Here is a 16,948-nt window from a genome sequence, read left to right on the forward strand (position 1 = left end):
ATGACGAAGCACTTCCATTTATTAGAGTCACAATGTCTGGTGTTAGGCTTTCTTGCTTCTCTAAGTATGTCCATGCATCTTTGAGGAAGTTGGAGTTGTTCCAACTCTATAACCTCAGGAGCCAGGCTGCTAAATTGAGTGTTTGCGGGCATGGATGGAGCGTTTCCCCCTTGTCCCGTGACAGCATGTTGTACGGGCAAGGTAGCTTCCTCGCAGGAGACAGATATTGCCATCAGATGAAAGAACCAGGGTTGGCGGGCCCACATAGGGGCCACCAGGATCATCGTGACTAGTTCCTGGTGCATCCTGTGCACTATCTTGTTGAGTAGGGGGTTTGGGGGGAAAAATGTAAACAAATTTCCCTGACCATGTTATCCAGAGACCGTTCCCCTTGAAGCGGTCCTGCAGGTACCTGGAGGTGTAATCTGGGCATTGTGTGTTCTCCAGAGTTGGGAACAGATCGATCTCTGGGAAACCCCAGTCTGCGAAGACTTGAGAACAAAGTCTTTGTGCAATCGCCACTCGTACTCTACGGGTAGTGGGAAGTCTCTGCTGAGCACGTCTGGCAGAAGATTGAGTTCCCCTGGAATGTGTTGTGACAGGAGGAACATCTTGTGTTTGAGAGCCCATTTCCATATGTTCTAAGAGTTTGGATAGCCCTGGAGAGCGAGTGCCCCCTTCCATGTTCAGGTAGTACATGGTTGTGGTGCTGTCGGTGAGGACTAGGACTGTCTTTCCCTGTAGGTGTGTTTGAAAGGCCTTCAGGGCTTTGAATACTGCCAGCAGTTCCAACAGGTTTATGTGGTTGGATGCTACCACTGGGGACCAAACGCTGTGCGCTTTCTGAAGAAGCATGCAAGCTCCCCACCATGTCAGAGATGTCTCCATGGTGAGAGTGGCTTCTACTGCAAGGGCGGTAAAGGTCTTCCTCTGCAAGAGGTTTTCCCTTGACCATCACTGCCGAGAGAGAACGAGAGCTGCTGAGGCAACCACTAGATCGTCCCATTGTCCGCTGGCCTGGCACCATGGGCTTGAGAGCATTCTTGCATGGGGCGCATGTGGAAAGGTGCGTGTGGGACTAGATAAATGCAGGAGGCTATTGCCCCCCAACAGTCACATGGCTTTTCGTACGGTCACCTCACGATTGGCTACATAGTGAGGAATCTGGAACAGCATCTTTTGAACCCTCCCGTAGGAGGGGGAGACAAACTCATCTTTGGCTGGACTTTTTCCCATTGATCGAGAATCCTAGACTGAAGAGGAGATCTACTTTTTTCTGAGTATTTGATAGGCATGTTCCGTACAAATCCACTGTTATTAGCCAGTCATCGAGGTAAAGATATACTGGAATGGACTACCTGCGCAGGTGAGCCGCTACTACCGCCAGTACCTTTGTAAATACCCTTGGGGCTGAGGCAATGCTGAAGGGAATGACCTTAAACTGATAGTGTTTGTCCTCCATCATGAACCTTAGGTACTTTATGTGCGCTGGCAGCACTGAAATATGAAAGTATGCATCTTTCATGTCCAATGTTGCCATGTAATCCCCCTGTGTTAGCAGAGGGATTACTTCCTGCAATGTTGTCATTCTGAACATTTGAGGCTTGCCAAATTTGTTTGCTGGGCGCAAGTCTAAGACAGGGCGCATGGTGAGATCCTTTTTGGGTACAAGAAAGTACACTGAATAAAAACCCTTGTTTACCTGTAGAAAGGGGACAATCTCTATTGCGCCCTTTTCTTGAAGGATCTCAACCTCTTGTAGCAGAAATTTCAGGTGACTGGCGAAAGACGTCTTGGTGGTGGTGGACGGTATCGAGGTGGTCGGTGGAACTTGATACAATAACCGTGGGCGACGGTTTTGAGCACCCACTGGTCTGAAGTGACCCCCCCCTGCCATGCATGAAGGAAAGATGTTATTTGTCGCCCAACCAGTGTGGCATGCGAGGGGAAACGGATTGCCGAGTCATTTTTGAGCAGAGGCCGGGGAGCCTCTTGGGGTGGAGTTTCTACCTCTTCCTTTGCCTCGGCACTGTCCCCTTTGTTGATATTGGCCCGCAGCAGTTGTTCCTTGTCCGGCGGAACATGGTGCATTCCCTGTTCTGTTATGGTTGTGGGGGGGGGGACATGGGAAGGATTGCCCCTGAAAGGCACGGCGGGAGCTACCCACTCGCTGTTGATATGTTCTTGCCGTAATTTGGTTTAGAGACTTTAAGGTTTCATGATCCATCTTCGCTGTTTCTAAGGCATCATCTACTGCTTTTCCAAACAAGTTGGTCTCATCCACTTGCTTGTTAATAAGGGATGCCTGTGGTTGCAGGCTTGAAGCCTGAAATCTTGAGCCATGCGTGCCTTTTAAGGAGGGTACCCTGGGACAGGGTCCGTCCCGCTGTTTCTACAGCATCCAAGGTATTTTTTAGGATATTCTGGTGGACCTGCTTCCCTTTCAAAACAACCACCAGCAGGCGTGATCGTACTGGTTCCGGGACTTCTTGCAGGCCCTACTGGAGTAAATTCCATTGGACGTCGATATAACTAGCCAGCAATTTGGTGTTATTGGCAATTCTAGTGGAATATGCTGATGCGCTTTCCGAGGGCGTATAACATTTTACAGTCCTTGTCTGGTGGTGGCTCTGCCGTAGACAAGGGTACCCCAGCTCTCTTCCTTGCAGTAGTGACTACTAGGGAGTGGCCTGGGCCCATATATACAATGGGTCTGTAGGAGAGGGGCAAAAAAGCTTTTCGACTCTAGGATTGACAGCTCTTGTTAGAGATGGGGTTAACAAAGATGGTGCGATGCGCCTCTTAATAGAATTAAGTAGTGGTATAACCTGGCTTGTGGGGGGGGGTTTCCTCTTTTAAGAGGTCTTCCACAAAGTCTGTGTCCTGTACTGCCTCTTGGGTGACCATTTAAAAATGTTCTGCAGCCTTCTTTAGGATAGCATTGAAGGCCATTTGGTCGTCAATGGGTGAAGCTTGCCTTTGAGGAGGTGAGGAGGGAGGGTCTAGACAAAGGGTGTCTGGATCTGGAGTAGTGGGTTAGGGAAAGCCATGGTGCTTGGTGCTTCCTCTACCAGCTGTTCAACACCCCAGTCTGGACACTGGTCGGGTGTCTCCTCAAAAGGATTTTCTCCCTGATTATAGGGGTCTTCATAGACTTCTTCAGGCCTCCTCCTGTGGAAAACTGCTTGAAATATTTGGGACTTTAGAAAGAGTAGGGCAGGAATCCTACTCCCTGGGTCTTTGTGGATTTTTGAGAAATGTATTACCCCAAAAACTTGGAAAGTTTGTCCATGTATCCTTCAAACCTAACTCTGGTCCAAAGGGATGAACCAAAGGGGTCTGGACGAGGGGGGGGGAGGGGTTCTTCTGGAGGACAGAGGTCCTTATGAGGTTGAGATTTCTCAGCCATAGTCTAAGATAATGGATGTGAGCCTTATGAGTATTCCTCTCAACGTTTGGACGAGTGTCAAGGTTTATTTGCTGCCAAAACGATTGCTGTGAAACTCTTGCGTAGTTCTGGCGAGTATTTGACGTGTTTGTAGCCTTTGAAGATTTTGGTGATGCCAAAACCTTTGGAGCTGATTTATAAGGCGTGTCAGCACTCTTATGGTGTTTGGTAGAGACGCCCTTATGGGTTCAGTGCCCGGACGCATGCAGTCTGCGGGGAGGGCGGCCAATCATGTGGATCAGTGGGCGTTGTCGAAACATTCGACGGGCCCATTGGCGTCTTCTGCTTCGGCAACGTGTCGGTCGAGGGAGCTTGTGGGGTTGTGTACTTTCCCGATTGTGGTGCGGGTGTGCCCCTGTTGCCGAGATGTTGTCTCCCCATAGCAGCGCCGGCGGCCTGCCCTTAGCGGTCGGGCACTTGGGAACCTGCAGTTTTCACAGGGGGGGGAGGGGCAGCAATGGCTTCCACATCGGAGCAATGGCTGTCACTTGTATTCTTGTCATTCGAGGCACCTGTGCCTACAGGGGTGCTACACTCGGCCTGCATGGCATAGGCTGCCCATCACTTCGTCTCTCGATGTTTTAACATCTTTGGACGTAAAAGTCGGCAAGACTTGCAGGACTGCTAGTCACGATCACGAGGTAGACACGTGTTACACCTTCGGGTATTTGCCGTTGCAAGACGGGCAAAACTTAAAGGGAATCCTCTCCATAGCTGAGGTGAGAAGCGACAGCGAGACCAGAAGGGAAAAGAGGGGGGAAAAGGAAATGCAGTCTACAAAGAATCAGAACCCTGGGCCCCATTCGCCCTACTGTATAGGCCTTGCTGGAGGGCAGAGGCTACACGGTCGACAGTGTCACCGAAGCACAAGCCGCCGACATCTGTAGTCGTCTTCGGCTTAGGATTTAGAAGTAGTCGTCGATGAAGGAAGGTCGAAGACTAAACGACCAACGGTCGTGGAGAAAAAAGTTATATTTTGCAATGTACAAGTGCCGCATAGGGTGACCAGCTAGCTGGGCAGAAAAAAAATATCGGGGACCTTGACGCGTGAGGGATTTTAGGTACACTACACGTCACGGATAGTGTTACAAGCACGCCCATGTCCACGTCCCTTTTCAATCCTCAAAAGACAATGCAATACTCTGCGATTACTCCTAGATGCCAGACTATATGCACAGCATGTGATTCTAAGCAGATTCACAAGCATCAGAAATATATATATAGAAAGAGATGGCCAGTGAAAATGCAATTTCAAAAGTTATGTGCTACACAAGCGTTATTTAACTGTAATGTGCATAGTTGCTAATATCGGTAGGAATATTTGCCAACAGGAGAGGCCGGATTAGGTGCACGTATATGACCTCTGGGTGAGTGATTCTGGTGGATGGGTGTGGGTAGATTAGTTCAGGATCACAAGATACAGCAGAACTTAGGCAAACGAGGCATAGGCAAATAGCATCTCCAACTGAAACCCATATTGATACAAAAGCGCCACCAAGCATCAAGAGTTTCTTCATGGTGCAGGTGTCCAGTGGCAAAAAGCCTCATTTTGCTTAATGCATGCTAATATCTAGTAGGTTTGTCCAAGTGGATGATACAAGTACCACACAACCTCTCCACAGTGACTGTTCCAACTGACAAGAAGATTTTTCAAAGTGCATCTATCTAGCACTAGAATTCCACTTCTCTGTCAATAAACCTATAGCCATGAAGCATGAGCGCAATCAATATAACAAAAAGCTTAAATCTTCCAGTCAGCACATTTAAAAAAAACATGCTAGAAGTCTCTTCGCAGTGGATGTATTGGATTCCTAGAAGCCTCCACTGAATGGAGGTAGTGCCAATGAGCAGCTCCTACTTAGTGAAAGTATCCAGTGTTGGAAGCCTCCCACCATCACTCAGGGAGGATGTCCTTTAGACACAGGTTGGACTACTGAAATTAAATTACCTGTAGTACTTGAGGGTAGTCAAAGACCTGGTTCTTGGAGCAGCGCCTCCGCAGAGAAGAAACACCTTCGGAAAGGTTGGAGCACTTGTCAAGGATCAGGACAGACTCTCCATTCTCGGCCTGCAGAACCTCCAGGTCAGACCGATACTCTGGATGTAAGGCTAGTTGGGAAGAGAGTAGGAAGTACTTGCGGGTCCTGGAAAGAGACAAACTGTATAGTTAGGGTTTTGGCATTTACACAGTATTGCTCATGCATCAAGAAAGATATCTGACAATCAGAAGAACAAGTTACTTTCTTACCTGGTAACGTTCTTTCGATGGGATGGTCCGACGACGTATTCCATATCTATGACATGTAATCACCACAGCTGTGCTGCTTCGGAAACTTTTTTCGGCGTCTGCGTCCTGCGTCGATGACGTCGATGCGCCGTCGTCGAGGGCCTCCTCCGACGCCATCCGATGTGATAAGTAGGACGCACGACGCCCGTAGCCTCAGTTGTAGTTTTTTCCCCAGAACGTGTGACAATAGTCAACTGCCAGTCAGACACAAAGCCTTGCGGAACGTAAGCTGCAATCGCAAAAGAAATTCTGCAGCGGGGAAGGCAGGGCGGGAGCGATATGGAATATGTCGTCGGACCATCCCATCGAAAGAACGTTACCAGGTAAGAAAGTAACTTGTTCTTCGAGGGGATTGGGTCCTCCGACGTATTCCATATCTATGACAGACTCCCAAAGCAGTACCAGAGCAAGGAGGAGGGAAAGAATTTAGAATCAAAATTTAGAATAGCCAATCAAATAGCAGAGCAAAGGACCGCCTTGCCAAAGGCCAGATCCTGTGCTCAGATGGAATCGAGGGAATAGTGACGTACAAATGTATGTACTGAAGCCCAGGTGGCTGCATCACAGATGTTGCGAATAGGAACACCCCTCTGCAGGGCAGTAGACGCAGCCATACCCCTGGTAGAATGGGCCCGCAAGCCAGCCGGTGGGTCCTTACCCGCCAAGCGGTAGCACTCCGAGATGGCCAAAATAATCCAGCGAGACAAAGTCTGTTTCGTCACAGCTTGCCCCAACCGCTTTCCAGCGTAACCAATAAAGAGTTGATCGTCCACTCTGACCCGGGACATGCGTGAAACATAAAAGCTTAAAGCTCTCCTAGGATCAAGCCTATGGAGCCTCTCCTCTTCCTTACCAGGATGCAGAGGAGGATAGAATGCCGGAAGAACAACCTTCTGGGCCAAATGAAATTCCGTCACTACCTTAGGAAGAAAAGAAGGACGAACTCTAAGGACAACCCTGTCCTTGTGAAATACAGTGAAGGATGGCTTAACTGAAAGTGTCTGTAACTCACTCACTCTGCGAGCGGAAGTAACCGCAACTAAAAACACAGTTTTCAGAGTTAACAGCCTCAAAGGGCAAGAATGTAAAGGCTCAAACGGAGCACCCATAAGAAACTTAAGAACAAGGTTTAAATCCCAACCGGGCACCAGTAAAGGTGAGGGAGGGAACACATTAGTGAGCCCTTTCAGAAACTGTGAAATTAAAGGGATTTTAAAGTAAGAACACTCTCCAGACGAGCGCTTAAAGATGGACAGCGCCGCCAGGTAACCTTTAATGGTACCCACTTGCAAGCCCCTGTGGGCCAAAGAAAGTAAAAAGGACAGAACCATGGGGATGTCACATGCAAAAGGATCCATATTCTGAACTCTGCACCAGTCGCAGAACTTACGCCAACGGCAACGGTACAGAGACTTTGTTGCTGGCCTTCGGGCCGAAAGCAACACCTCCATCACGTCTTCAGGGAGGTCCCAATCCCTATACCTCAACCTTTCAGAAGCCAAGCGTGAAGGTTGAGGGATCTGACCTCTGGATGGAGAACCTGACCCCCTCCTGTGAGAGCAGATCGTCTCGGTAGGGAAGACGACGCGGAGGGCAGATGGACAAGTCGAGAAGGTCCGGGTACCACGTCCTCCGAGCCCACGCCGGAGCAATGAGGATCATCCGGGAACCGAACTTCCGCAACCTCCGCAGCACTGGAGGAAACGCGTACAGCAGCGGGAATGACCACTCCACCACGAACGCGTCTCCTAAGGCTCCTTTTGGAGGAAATTCCCGCAAGCAAAACCTTTCGCACTTCCGGTTGACACTGGAGGCAAAGAGATCCACTTGAGGGGTCCCCCAAAGGGCGAAGATCTCCAGGAGAATCTCCTGAGCCAACTCCCACTCGTGAGAGATCGTGCTCTGCCTGCTCAGAGCGTCCGCCGTTACGTTTTCCTCTCCGGCCAGATGAACTGCCGAGATCGAAACTTCCTGCTGGATGACCCAGAACTCGAGCTGCATCGCCTCCCTGCACCGAGGAAGTGACCCTGCCCCCCCCTTTTTGTTGAGGTAGTGTATGGCCACTGTGTTGTCCGTCAGGATCAGGACACTCTTTCCTTGCACAGTCGGCAAAAAAGCCTTCAGGGCAAGCCTGACGGCCCTCAGCTCCAACAGATTGATATGGAGTCTGGACTGTCAGCCCGTTGGCATGAGCTCCCCAACCCGTGAGGGATGCATCCGTCACGATCGTCACCTCCGGCCAGGGAAGCCAAAATGGAGCCCCCTTCATCAAGTTGCCTTCGACGGCCCACCACAGAAGGTCCCGGGCGACCGAGGGCGGCACCTGAACCGGGTCCGACATCCTGCCGGAGGACTGCGACCATTGCGTCTTGAGCGCCCACTGCAAAGATCTCATCCGCAGGCGAGCCTCTGGCACCAGAAGAATGCAGGATGCCATGAGGCCGAGCAACCTCAAGAACTCGAACGCTGGGAGCGTCTGGGCATGCTGAAACTTGTGCACAATCTGCTGAATGTGAAGAGCCCTCACCTGGGGAGGAAAACACTGCCCCAGGGAAGTGTCGAGCACTGCTCCGATGTACTGGACCCGCTGTGTTGGCGTCAAATGGGACTTCTTTAAATTGAGGGAGAAGCCCAGCCTGTGAAGGGAGTGGCAGGCGACGGACAGATGATCCAGGACTTGCTCGGGAGAGCTCCCCCTGATCAACCAATCGTCCAGGTAGGGGTAGACGTGAATCCCCCCTTGCCTGAGATGCGCTGCCACCACCACCATGAGCTTGGTGAAAACCCTCGGGGCGGAGGTCAATCCGAACGGCAGGACCCGAAACTGAAAGTGCGAGTCGCCAACCGCGAACCTCAGGTACTTCTTGTGCTTGGGATGGATCGGCACATGGAAGTAAGGTCGAGTGACACCAACCAGTCCTGAAGCTGAAGGGCCTGGAGGACTTGAGAGAGAGTAACCATCTTGAACTTGTCCTTCCTGAGGAGTTTGTTCAAACCGCGCAAGTCCATGATGGGTCTCAATCCCCCATCTTTCTTCGAAATCAAAAAATAAGGGGAATACCATCCCTTGTTCCTCTCCGCTACAGGCACCAGTTCTATGGCGCCTTTCTCCAGCAGGGCTTGAATTTCCTGCGCAAGGAGCGGATCCGGACTCTGCAAAGAGAGGTTCCCCGGTGGATTGTCGCGAGGCCTGTGCCGAAAGGGAAGACAGTAGCCATGGGTTATGATCTCCAGAACCCACACATCTGAAGTAATGGCTTGCCACTCTACAAGATGCTGCGCCAGCCTTCCCCCAACCGGCGAACCATGGGACATGGCCTCATGACTGAGTGGGAGCGGCCGCGGAGTTACCTGAGGGCAAAGAGGCAACTGCCCGAGCGGTCTTGGCACCAGGGGTACCCTGTCGTCCACCTCTGGTACCCCTGCGTTGGCCTCTTTGACTGCCAGCTCCTCTCGCTTTACTGAAGGACGAGTAATAGCGAAAGGAACCACCCCTCCACTGCTGTCCCCTAGGACGAAAAGGCGTAGGTTGGCGAACTGCAGCGCCCAACGACTTTGCTGCAGCTTTCGAGGTCTGCAACCTCTCAAGGCTCTCGTCAGCCTTGCTGCCAAAAAGGTGTTCACCGTCAAAGGGCATGTTGAGGAGCCGAGACTGCACATCAGGAGCAAACCCCGACTTCCGCAACCACGCAAACCTGCGTATCATGGTGCTCGCCGCCATGGACCTACTGACGCATTCAGCTAAGTCCAAACCCGACTGAACGGACTCACACATGGCATCCTTACCATCCTGGACCATAGCAAGGAAACCATCCCGTTCGTCCCCTTCGGGAATATGTTCAGCCGCTAACGCAACACAGTTCCACAGAGTGTGTGTGAAACGTGACAAGGCACAAATGGAGTTGGCCGCCTGAAGCGCCATACCACCAGAAGAAAACACTTTCTTCGCCCAGCCATCAAAACGTTTGTCGTCCCTATCAGGAGGGATGGTAGGGTACGACGCCTGCTTTGCCGGGGCCGTGGCCGCCTGCACCACCAAACTCTCAGGAGTGGGGTGCCTGGTCAAGTAGCAGGGGTCGCTACTGGCTGGACGGTATTTTCGCGACAAGGATCTGCCCACCGCCGGGAGACTCTCCGGAGCAGTCCAAGCCGCCGCCACCCTTCTCTGTAAAGCCATATGGAACGGCAGTACCGGATCAGTTGGGGGACCAACATCAAGGATGTCCGTCAGATCATCCTGCACAAACTCCCCTGGGGGAGCAGACCATCCCAAGTACTCAGAAACCCTAGCCATAAGGCGCCGGTACGAGGAATCGGCATGAGAGCCAGGCTCAGGCCTACAAAACTCCACCTCCGGAGAGGTGTCCAGTCCACTGGCATCATGCAGTGACTGTCTCAAATCGTCAAACTGACTATGGCCCGAGACAATTTCATCTGGAACCTGACTAGGAACCAGGCCATCAGAATCCTCATCCGCCTCTGAAATATAGTCCAGGTGGTGAAAAGAAGGCACCTGAGAGTGCTTGCTCTTAACCAGAGCCTTCCTAGGGGGTTCTCCCGTGCCACGGGATACCTCCGACACGAAAGGCGTCGATGGCGTCGAGCGAATCGGCGCCGGCGTCGAGAGAACCGGCATCGGCGCCGAGAGGATCGGCGTCGACGTCGAGGAAATCGGCGTCGACGTCAGATGCAGCGCCTCCAGCATCGGCGGCGTCGACACAGCCCTCGAGGCCGGAGCCCCGAGCGTGTCCCTTGACGACCTGAGCGTCGACGGCTTCAACGACTTCCTCGGAGCCAAAGCCTCGAGAAAGCCTGTCGACGCCCTCGACGCCTCAGACGTCGATGTCTTCCTCGAAGACCTCACAGGTGCACACGGTCTCGAACGCGTCGAGGACCGGGACCTGGACCGGGACCTGGAACGGGTACGTCGAGAATGAGTCTCCTTGTCCGAACGGGACCTCTCCCGTGACTCGTGCCGACCACTCTTGCGAGCGGTGTCTCTCGACCTCTCACGACTGACCCCACTCGGGGGCGCGGACGGCTTAGTACCCTGCGACTCAAGAATCGCCAGCATTTTCTTCCCGAAGGAAGCCCATTCCACTGGCGTTGCACGGCTGGTGGGGTAAGCGACGTGCCGGGCAGAGTCCTCCGAAGAGGACCTGGAAGACGACCGGTGTCGGCGCTTCCGAGAATGCCTCGAAGAGGCTGAGGAGTGGCGAGACTGACTCCTAGAAGGAGACCCACGAGACTTCCGACGATGACGCGGAGAGTCACCCCTCGAATCATCCGTCGAAAGCCCCGCAGACTTCGACTTCCTGGGATTGGACACCCGACCTACCGACAACTTCTTCTTACGTTCGCATAAGGCTTTGGACGTGAGCGACTGGCAGTCGATACAGTCATCCGTGTCGTGGGCCTCCCCGAGGCACCGGAGGCAGGCGTCGTGCGAGTCAGTCACCGACATCTTGGACCCACACTCCCCGCACTTCTTGAAACCCGGACGCGGGGTCGAAGACGAAGTAGAAGACATCTTCACACGAAGGATTTTCACAAAACGAACAGGTTTGAAGAACCGAGAAGAACAGAACTCTAAAGAGTCAAGGCGTGAACCGAGAATCACGAAGCAACACGTTCGCGGAAAAAACGGAACTGAGGCTACGGGCGTCGTGCGTCCTACTTATCACATCGGATGACGTCGGACGTCGGAGGAGGCCCTCGACGACGGCGCATCGACGTCATCGACGCAGGACGCAGAAAAAAGTTTCCGAAGCAGCACAGCTGTGGTGATTACATGTCATAGATATGGAATACGTCGGAGGACCCAATCCCCTCGAAGAGGGCATTGTGGAACAAGGATCACCTGCTACCTAGAATTTGAAGACCTTGTGGTTAGGAAGAATTTTGCACAACCCTCTGGTGAGGGCTGTGAAACCATCTAACCTAAAGGTAGAACAGTATTTCTCACCAAAAGGAAACATCATACTCTCTAAAGTGGTACCTGTGGCAGAGCAGTTAGGATTAACTGTAGGGAGGGAGGAAGTTTGTCAGTGAATATGGCATTCATGCGGAGGGTGGGTATGGCCGTTAACGGCCCACAATCCCGAGCTAAAGCAGGCCAGAGCGAAGGGCCTTCCGAGCCTGCAGTAAGCCATACGCACTCCGGAGTTCACCCAAAGTGCGAATGGCTTTCCTTATTTTCCATCGGGAGATTTGCACTGCTTGCACAGCCCTATTTCCTGAGGAAAACGGGAAAAAAAGAAGGCAGCCGCCATATGAAAAACAGACCCTTTTCCATGTCTATGCAGAGCTCAGAGCTATGGTCCTGCAGGTATGTGGGGATGAAGGGAAGGGGTGAAAGGGCATATGGGCATTTTTGGGGGACAGTGGGGTGGGGAGGTGGGCGGGGAGGCTCTCCGTTGCCTCCCCACATTAGCAAACAAAAAAATGGTGCCACCCGGGGAAGGACCTCGGGTGGGTAATGTGTATTTTCACCTGCTGTTCCAACCACCTGATTGGCTGAGCACCCTTCACCGGGTGCCAAGTATAGTTATTCGAAAGAAACCACACAACACGGGAATGCTGAAAAATATATGCTTTAAATAAATATGCATCTACTAGGTCAAAAATTATTAGGTTAAAACATAATGCATGTATAAAAAAAAAAGTAATGATAAACTAAGACCTAGCCCACATGTGTTGCCCACTACCCACTAGTGGGAACACCACAGGGCTAAGGGATGGGAAGAAAGGGAAATCTATTCAGTGGAATAATGCATTCACATAGCCCTATTCATGCCACAAAATCCAAACACAGTCAGAGCAATCCCTGAACCTCTAGTACCACGAATGAGACAAATGCACACACCTCATTTAATATAGTATCTAGCAGTAGGAAAGGGGTTAATACTTTAGAACCCAAGCCTTAAGGCACCAAATGTCACGATAAAATTAGACTGATAGTACCAGACTCATAAGGTCAGATTACACTCCTCGAAAAATAGATTCAGTAATAACAGGAGTTACACATTGCAACACAACATTTTACATAGACAGGAGTGTAACAACATTTTTTTGTTAATTCTTTTTTTTATTGTTTATTTTTTAATCAGTGGTACGGTTTGCGCCAGAGAGCCTGACCAGCATGGCCCCCTCCCTTTGAACTCTGTTGCACTTTGGGAGTCAACTATTAAAATCCTGGTAAATTCTTCACCACTGCACAGCGTGGGAAGTTGTGATGAGTCCTGAGTGCCCAGTACCCAGATTGGTGCGGGCATTGGAAAATGGCACACTGGGTGGAGAAGATCGAGGTGGCAGAAGGACACGGGCACCGAAGTGACAGGATTTGGGAATTGCAGCTGGAGAGACGAGGTCCAGCAGGGCCATGGAGGCGTTTCATCCTGCAGAGGGCATGCTTCTTGCTCTGTGGATAGAACGGAAATTAAGTGGGGGTGCTGAGCGGACACCACACGCCCCGGTCTGAGGAGGCAGGACCAGAGCACAGAGTTCAGGGTCAAGTGGGGGCTGACATAGGGGCCTGCATACCAGCTGAGGTGGCAGGCACAGTGGTGGATATCTGGTGCTCGGTGGAGAGCAGGTGCACTTTTCCAACCTGGTTTGGCTGTCCGAGGACGAAGGAATACTAAAGTGCCCGTATGTCGGCTGGGCTGCTAGTGGTCATCACATATGCAGTGGTGGTTGCGTGAAGAAGGTGTATGGGTAACACATGCAGGGACAATTGCACTGGAGTGAAGATTTGACAGGCGATCGGAGTGCAGACCAAGGGGAACCCTGATCACTGAGGAGCAGGGCGAGCTCACTGGAGGCTTGTGCTAGGAGGAAAGGAGCACTCTTGCGGCCTCTGGGGCTTCAGGGATCGAAGAAGAGTGAGTGGGATGTGGTGGCATCTAGTTAAGGGTTGCGCTCTGATCGTCACTAACAAGGTGTGAATTGCGGTACTGGTGGAAGAGGCCCAGAGGTTCCGCAACTAGCACGCTGGTTGGTCAACAGCAGAAACTGAAGCAATGTTTGGGGGGTAAAGTTAGACAGTCCAGACCGAAAGAGCCCCTGGTGGAAGAAGACAAAGATCCGGAATCTGATGGGGGTCGGGGGGCCCGAGGGGAGGGGAAGTGTGACAATGGAACGATTACTTGAGACAATACAAGATTCAACAATATCCTTGGAGGCCAAACTACAGTCAGGGTCCATCGGAATATTTACACTGGCGAGGGCGGACGAGTGACAGAGCTGGAACAAAGAGTGGGTGAGGTGGCGGACACGGTGATGGTGCTGCAATCCTGGATCAATGCACTCGCCACAGCCACAAGGGTACTGGAAGTCTGAGCTGAAGATACAGAAGGCCGCTCATGGCGCAGAAACACACGCATACTTGGGGTCGCTGAAGGGAGAAGGCCCAAGGGTGGAACAGCTCTTTGTGGCAACCTTGACTATCAGGGATCCCGCAATGTGGTTTACCATTGAGAGGGTGCATAGAGTCCCTGGAAGGAAACCCTGTGTAGGTGCTCCCCCTCGGGCGATCGTAGCAAGATTATTAATTTTCCAGGACGCAATCCTTCAAGATGCAAGAAGAACACCAGACTACAAGGTGGGCAATTTTACTCGATTTCACACAGGAGGTAAAGAAACAGCATAAATCGTACACCGTCGTGAAAAGGAGGCTTAAGGAACTTGGATGCAAGTTATAAGGGTGCAGAAGTATGAGTCTAACAAAGAGGTGGCATATTGGTTGCCATAACTATTTGTAACCACAAAAGTAAAGGAAAAACCTATCTTGCCCTATTTACTATGAGGGGTTGCTCTATCTCAACAAAAATACTAAGGACCCGGTCAGGATGTCTGTAAAGTAAAGTGTCCACTGTCCTGCGTTTAAACCTATTTCCATCCCATACACTTTCAACCAACTAAGAAAAACTGGATGTCTCATTAATGCAGGAGGAGGCCCCTCTCATTCTGGACGCATAGGCATAGTTCCAATGTCCACTACTTAAATCCCCAATCTCCTGGAGGGAACCTCTTCCTTGGTTCTAGATTCAACTCCTAAATAAAACACAGTTCCTCAAATCTTCTGGAGGAATCCTCTTCCTCGGTCTGTGAAACAAAATGTAGCTTTCCAGTCTCTTATCGGGCCTGGTTCACTAACCTGCTAGACCTGACCATAGACCTTTCCAAATGGTTCAATACTGTGACCCTCAATGGCATATGAAGCCTGGTTCACTAACCTGCCAGACTTGATTATCTGACTCTGCCTTCTTTTATCGTTTGATACCTTCTCAGTGTCTCCCCGACTTCCTCTGGGCTTCAGCCCACTGGTTATAGCTATTCTTGCACTGATGTGTTTTCTTTTTACTCATATATTTTACTGATGGGTCTTGTCTGCTTCCATTTGGATCCTAGAACTATTGTATACTGGCAGGGCTTCCCTGCTGTCATATAGGTCCCATACCCTGTTCTGCTTTGGCCGGATCCCTGCCCCAGGTTCACCGGTTGTCCACTTGGACAGCCCTGGTATACTCTCCTGCTAGGTACTATACCACATAGTTTTATTTCCAATGTTTGTAACAATTTGTATAATTCCTCCGTTATCCCCTTTAGCTCTTTGCGATGAATTTAGCTGCTTTACAAGTTTGTTTCAAATTGCATACTTTTTCTGTCATCCTCTTTTGCTCTTCAGGATAGATCTAATAGGCTTTTAAATTCCTTCCGCTCCCTCCATGCACAAATAACAAGTCCGACCCTTCCCCTACCTTTGGGAAGTCGTGGGGCAGTCTTCGTTTTCTTCTGGCGGTGAGGCAGAGCTTCTGTATTGCTGCTGTGCTCGGCATTCGCTGTCTAGCGGCTCCAAAGCTCCAGACTCTCCCTCACTTCTCTGGCTGCTCACATTCACTTTGTGAAGCTGCTTTCGCCGGTCGGGCTTATTTGCTCTCTGCCACCGCCCAGGTCCACCTTGGTTGGACCTCTTGGAAAGTCACGCCTTTCTGCGTCCCGACTTCCAGCCTTCAGGTCTCCTGCCACGGAACGGGTGTCTCGTTCAGTGCTCCTCCAAGGCCGGCTTGACGCTTCCTACAGTCCTCCTTCCCTTTTTAAGATAGGGCCTGCCTGATGAAAACTGTACCACATGTGTTTGTTCAGCGGTGGGCTTTTGCCTCCCATCTTCTTCGTCTCAGTGGTATATTGTATTAAGCTTGAGTAAGTCTCCCTCTTCCTCTTCCCAGTATTGTTATTGAGACCCTCTACTCTAACACAGAGGTATGGGGATCTATAGGGGTCTGCGTGGGGTATGAGGAGAGCAGGGATACCAAAGGATTACGTGAATACCGCTTTCTCCCAGGGCCATTGTCACTGGTCCCATGAAGGGTTCCCCTACCCATGAGATCCACCTGCTAAGTACCACCCCCAGAGGGACTACTGGGTAGAGGACTCACCTCACTGGCACCATGGGAAGGGGCTTCCCCCATAGAAGCAGTGACAATACTCCAGGATTCATCTTAAAGTATATGATGTTCTTCCCAGCAAGATTGAAGGTCCTGGTGGAGGGTCGCTCCCTTTTCTTTCAACGACCAAGCGAGGCGTGGGACTGGTTGGATGCTATGCCATCAAATACTCCAGCCCTTATGCAGGAAGTGGCCAGGGGCCCGGATCATCGGGTGGAGGCAGTAGAGAGGCTCTTCAGAGGAGGCATGCAAGTGACAGGTACATGTCAGTGAGGACAGCACGCTGGCTATGGTGAAGGAGGAGCAACTACCAGGAACTGGCTGTGGTGAAACAGCTGACACAGTTGGTAGCACTGACCCGCCTAAGCTAGGATTAGAGGAAGCTGGTTGATAAATAGCAGGCACCGGCTGGGTGTCAGTGCATGGCAATGTTGGAGCACACCTCTCAGGCAATTTTCCTTTTTGATTCTGTATTAAATGGGTGATCGGGGGTGGGAGGGTGGGTGTCTCTTGGGCGTGTGTACTTACTTTGAAAGTGGGGCTCACATTTTGGGCTTTTTGGGTTCATTAATTGGTGATTTCACTCTGGGGTGGTATAGGTTTGGAGACAGGTTGCCCACAGAGCGGTGTAATTACAGGGATGACTCCCTTTGGGGTGGTGGGTGAGGCCCACCTCTACCTTCCACTCTTATGGTTGGCTACACTGCCAGGCGGCGATGTAGGGGTGGAGCCTCAGATTGAGGGGTTAGGGAAAGGGACTGTTGG

General features: G+C 51.3%; 1 protein-coding gene across 2 annotated transcripts in view; it reads right to left on the reverse strand.

Moving 5' to 3' along the window:
• EXT2 (exostosin glycosyltransferase 2) overlaps positions 1–16,948 on the reverse strand; it is a 1,411,400-nt gene that overhangs the window by 1,095,926 nt on the left and 298,526 nt on the right. For both annotated transcript variants that reach the window (XM_069623317.1, XM_069623316.1), the window contains exon 5: positions 5,397–5,592. In XM_069623317.1, the coding sequence (XP_069479418.1) occupies positions 5,397–5,592 (196 nt within the window). The remainder of the gene's footprint in view (positions 1–5,396; positions 5,593–16,948) is intronic.

The sequence above is a fragment of the Ambystoma mexicanum genome, chromosome 11, assembly GCF_040938575.1.
Source record: "Ambystoma mexicanum isolate Mex_15411 chromosome 11, UKY_AmexF1_1, whole genome shotgun sequence".
NCBI lineage: Eukaryota > Metazoa > Chordata > Amphibia > Caudata > Ambystomatidae > Ambystoma > Ambystoma mexicanum.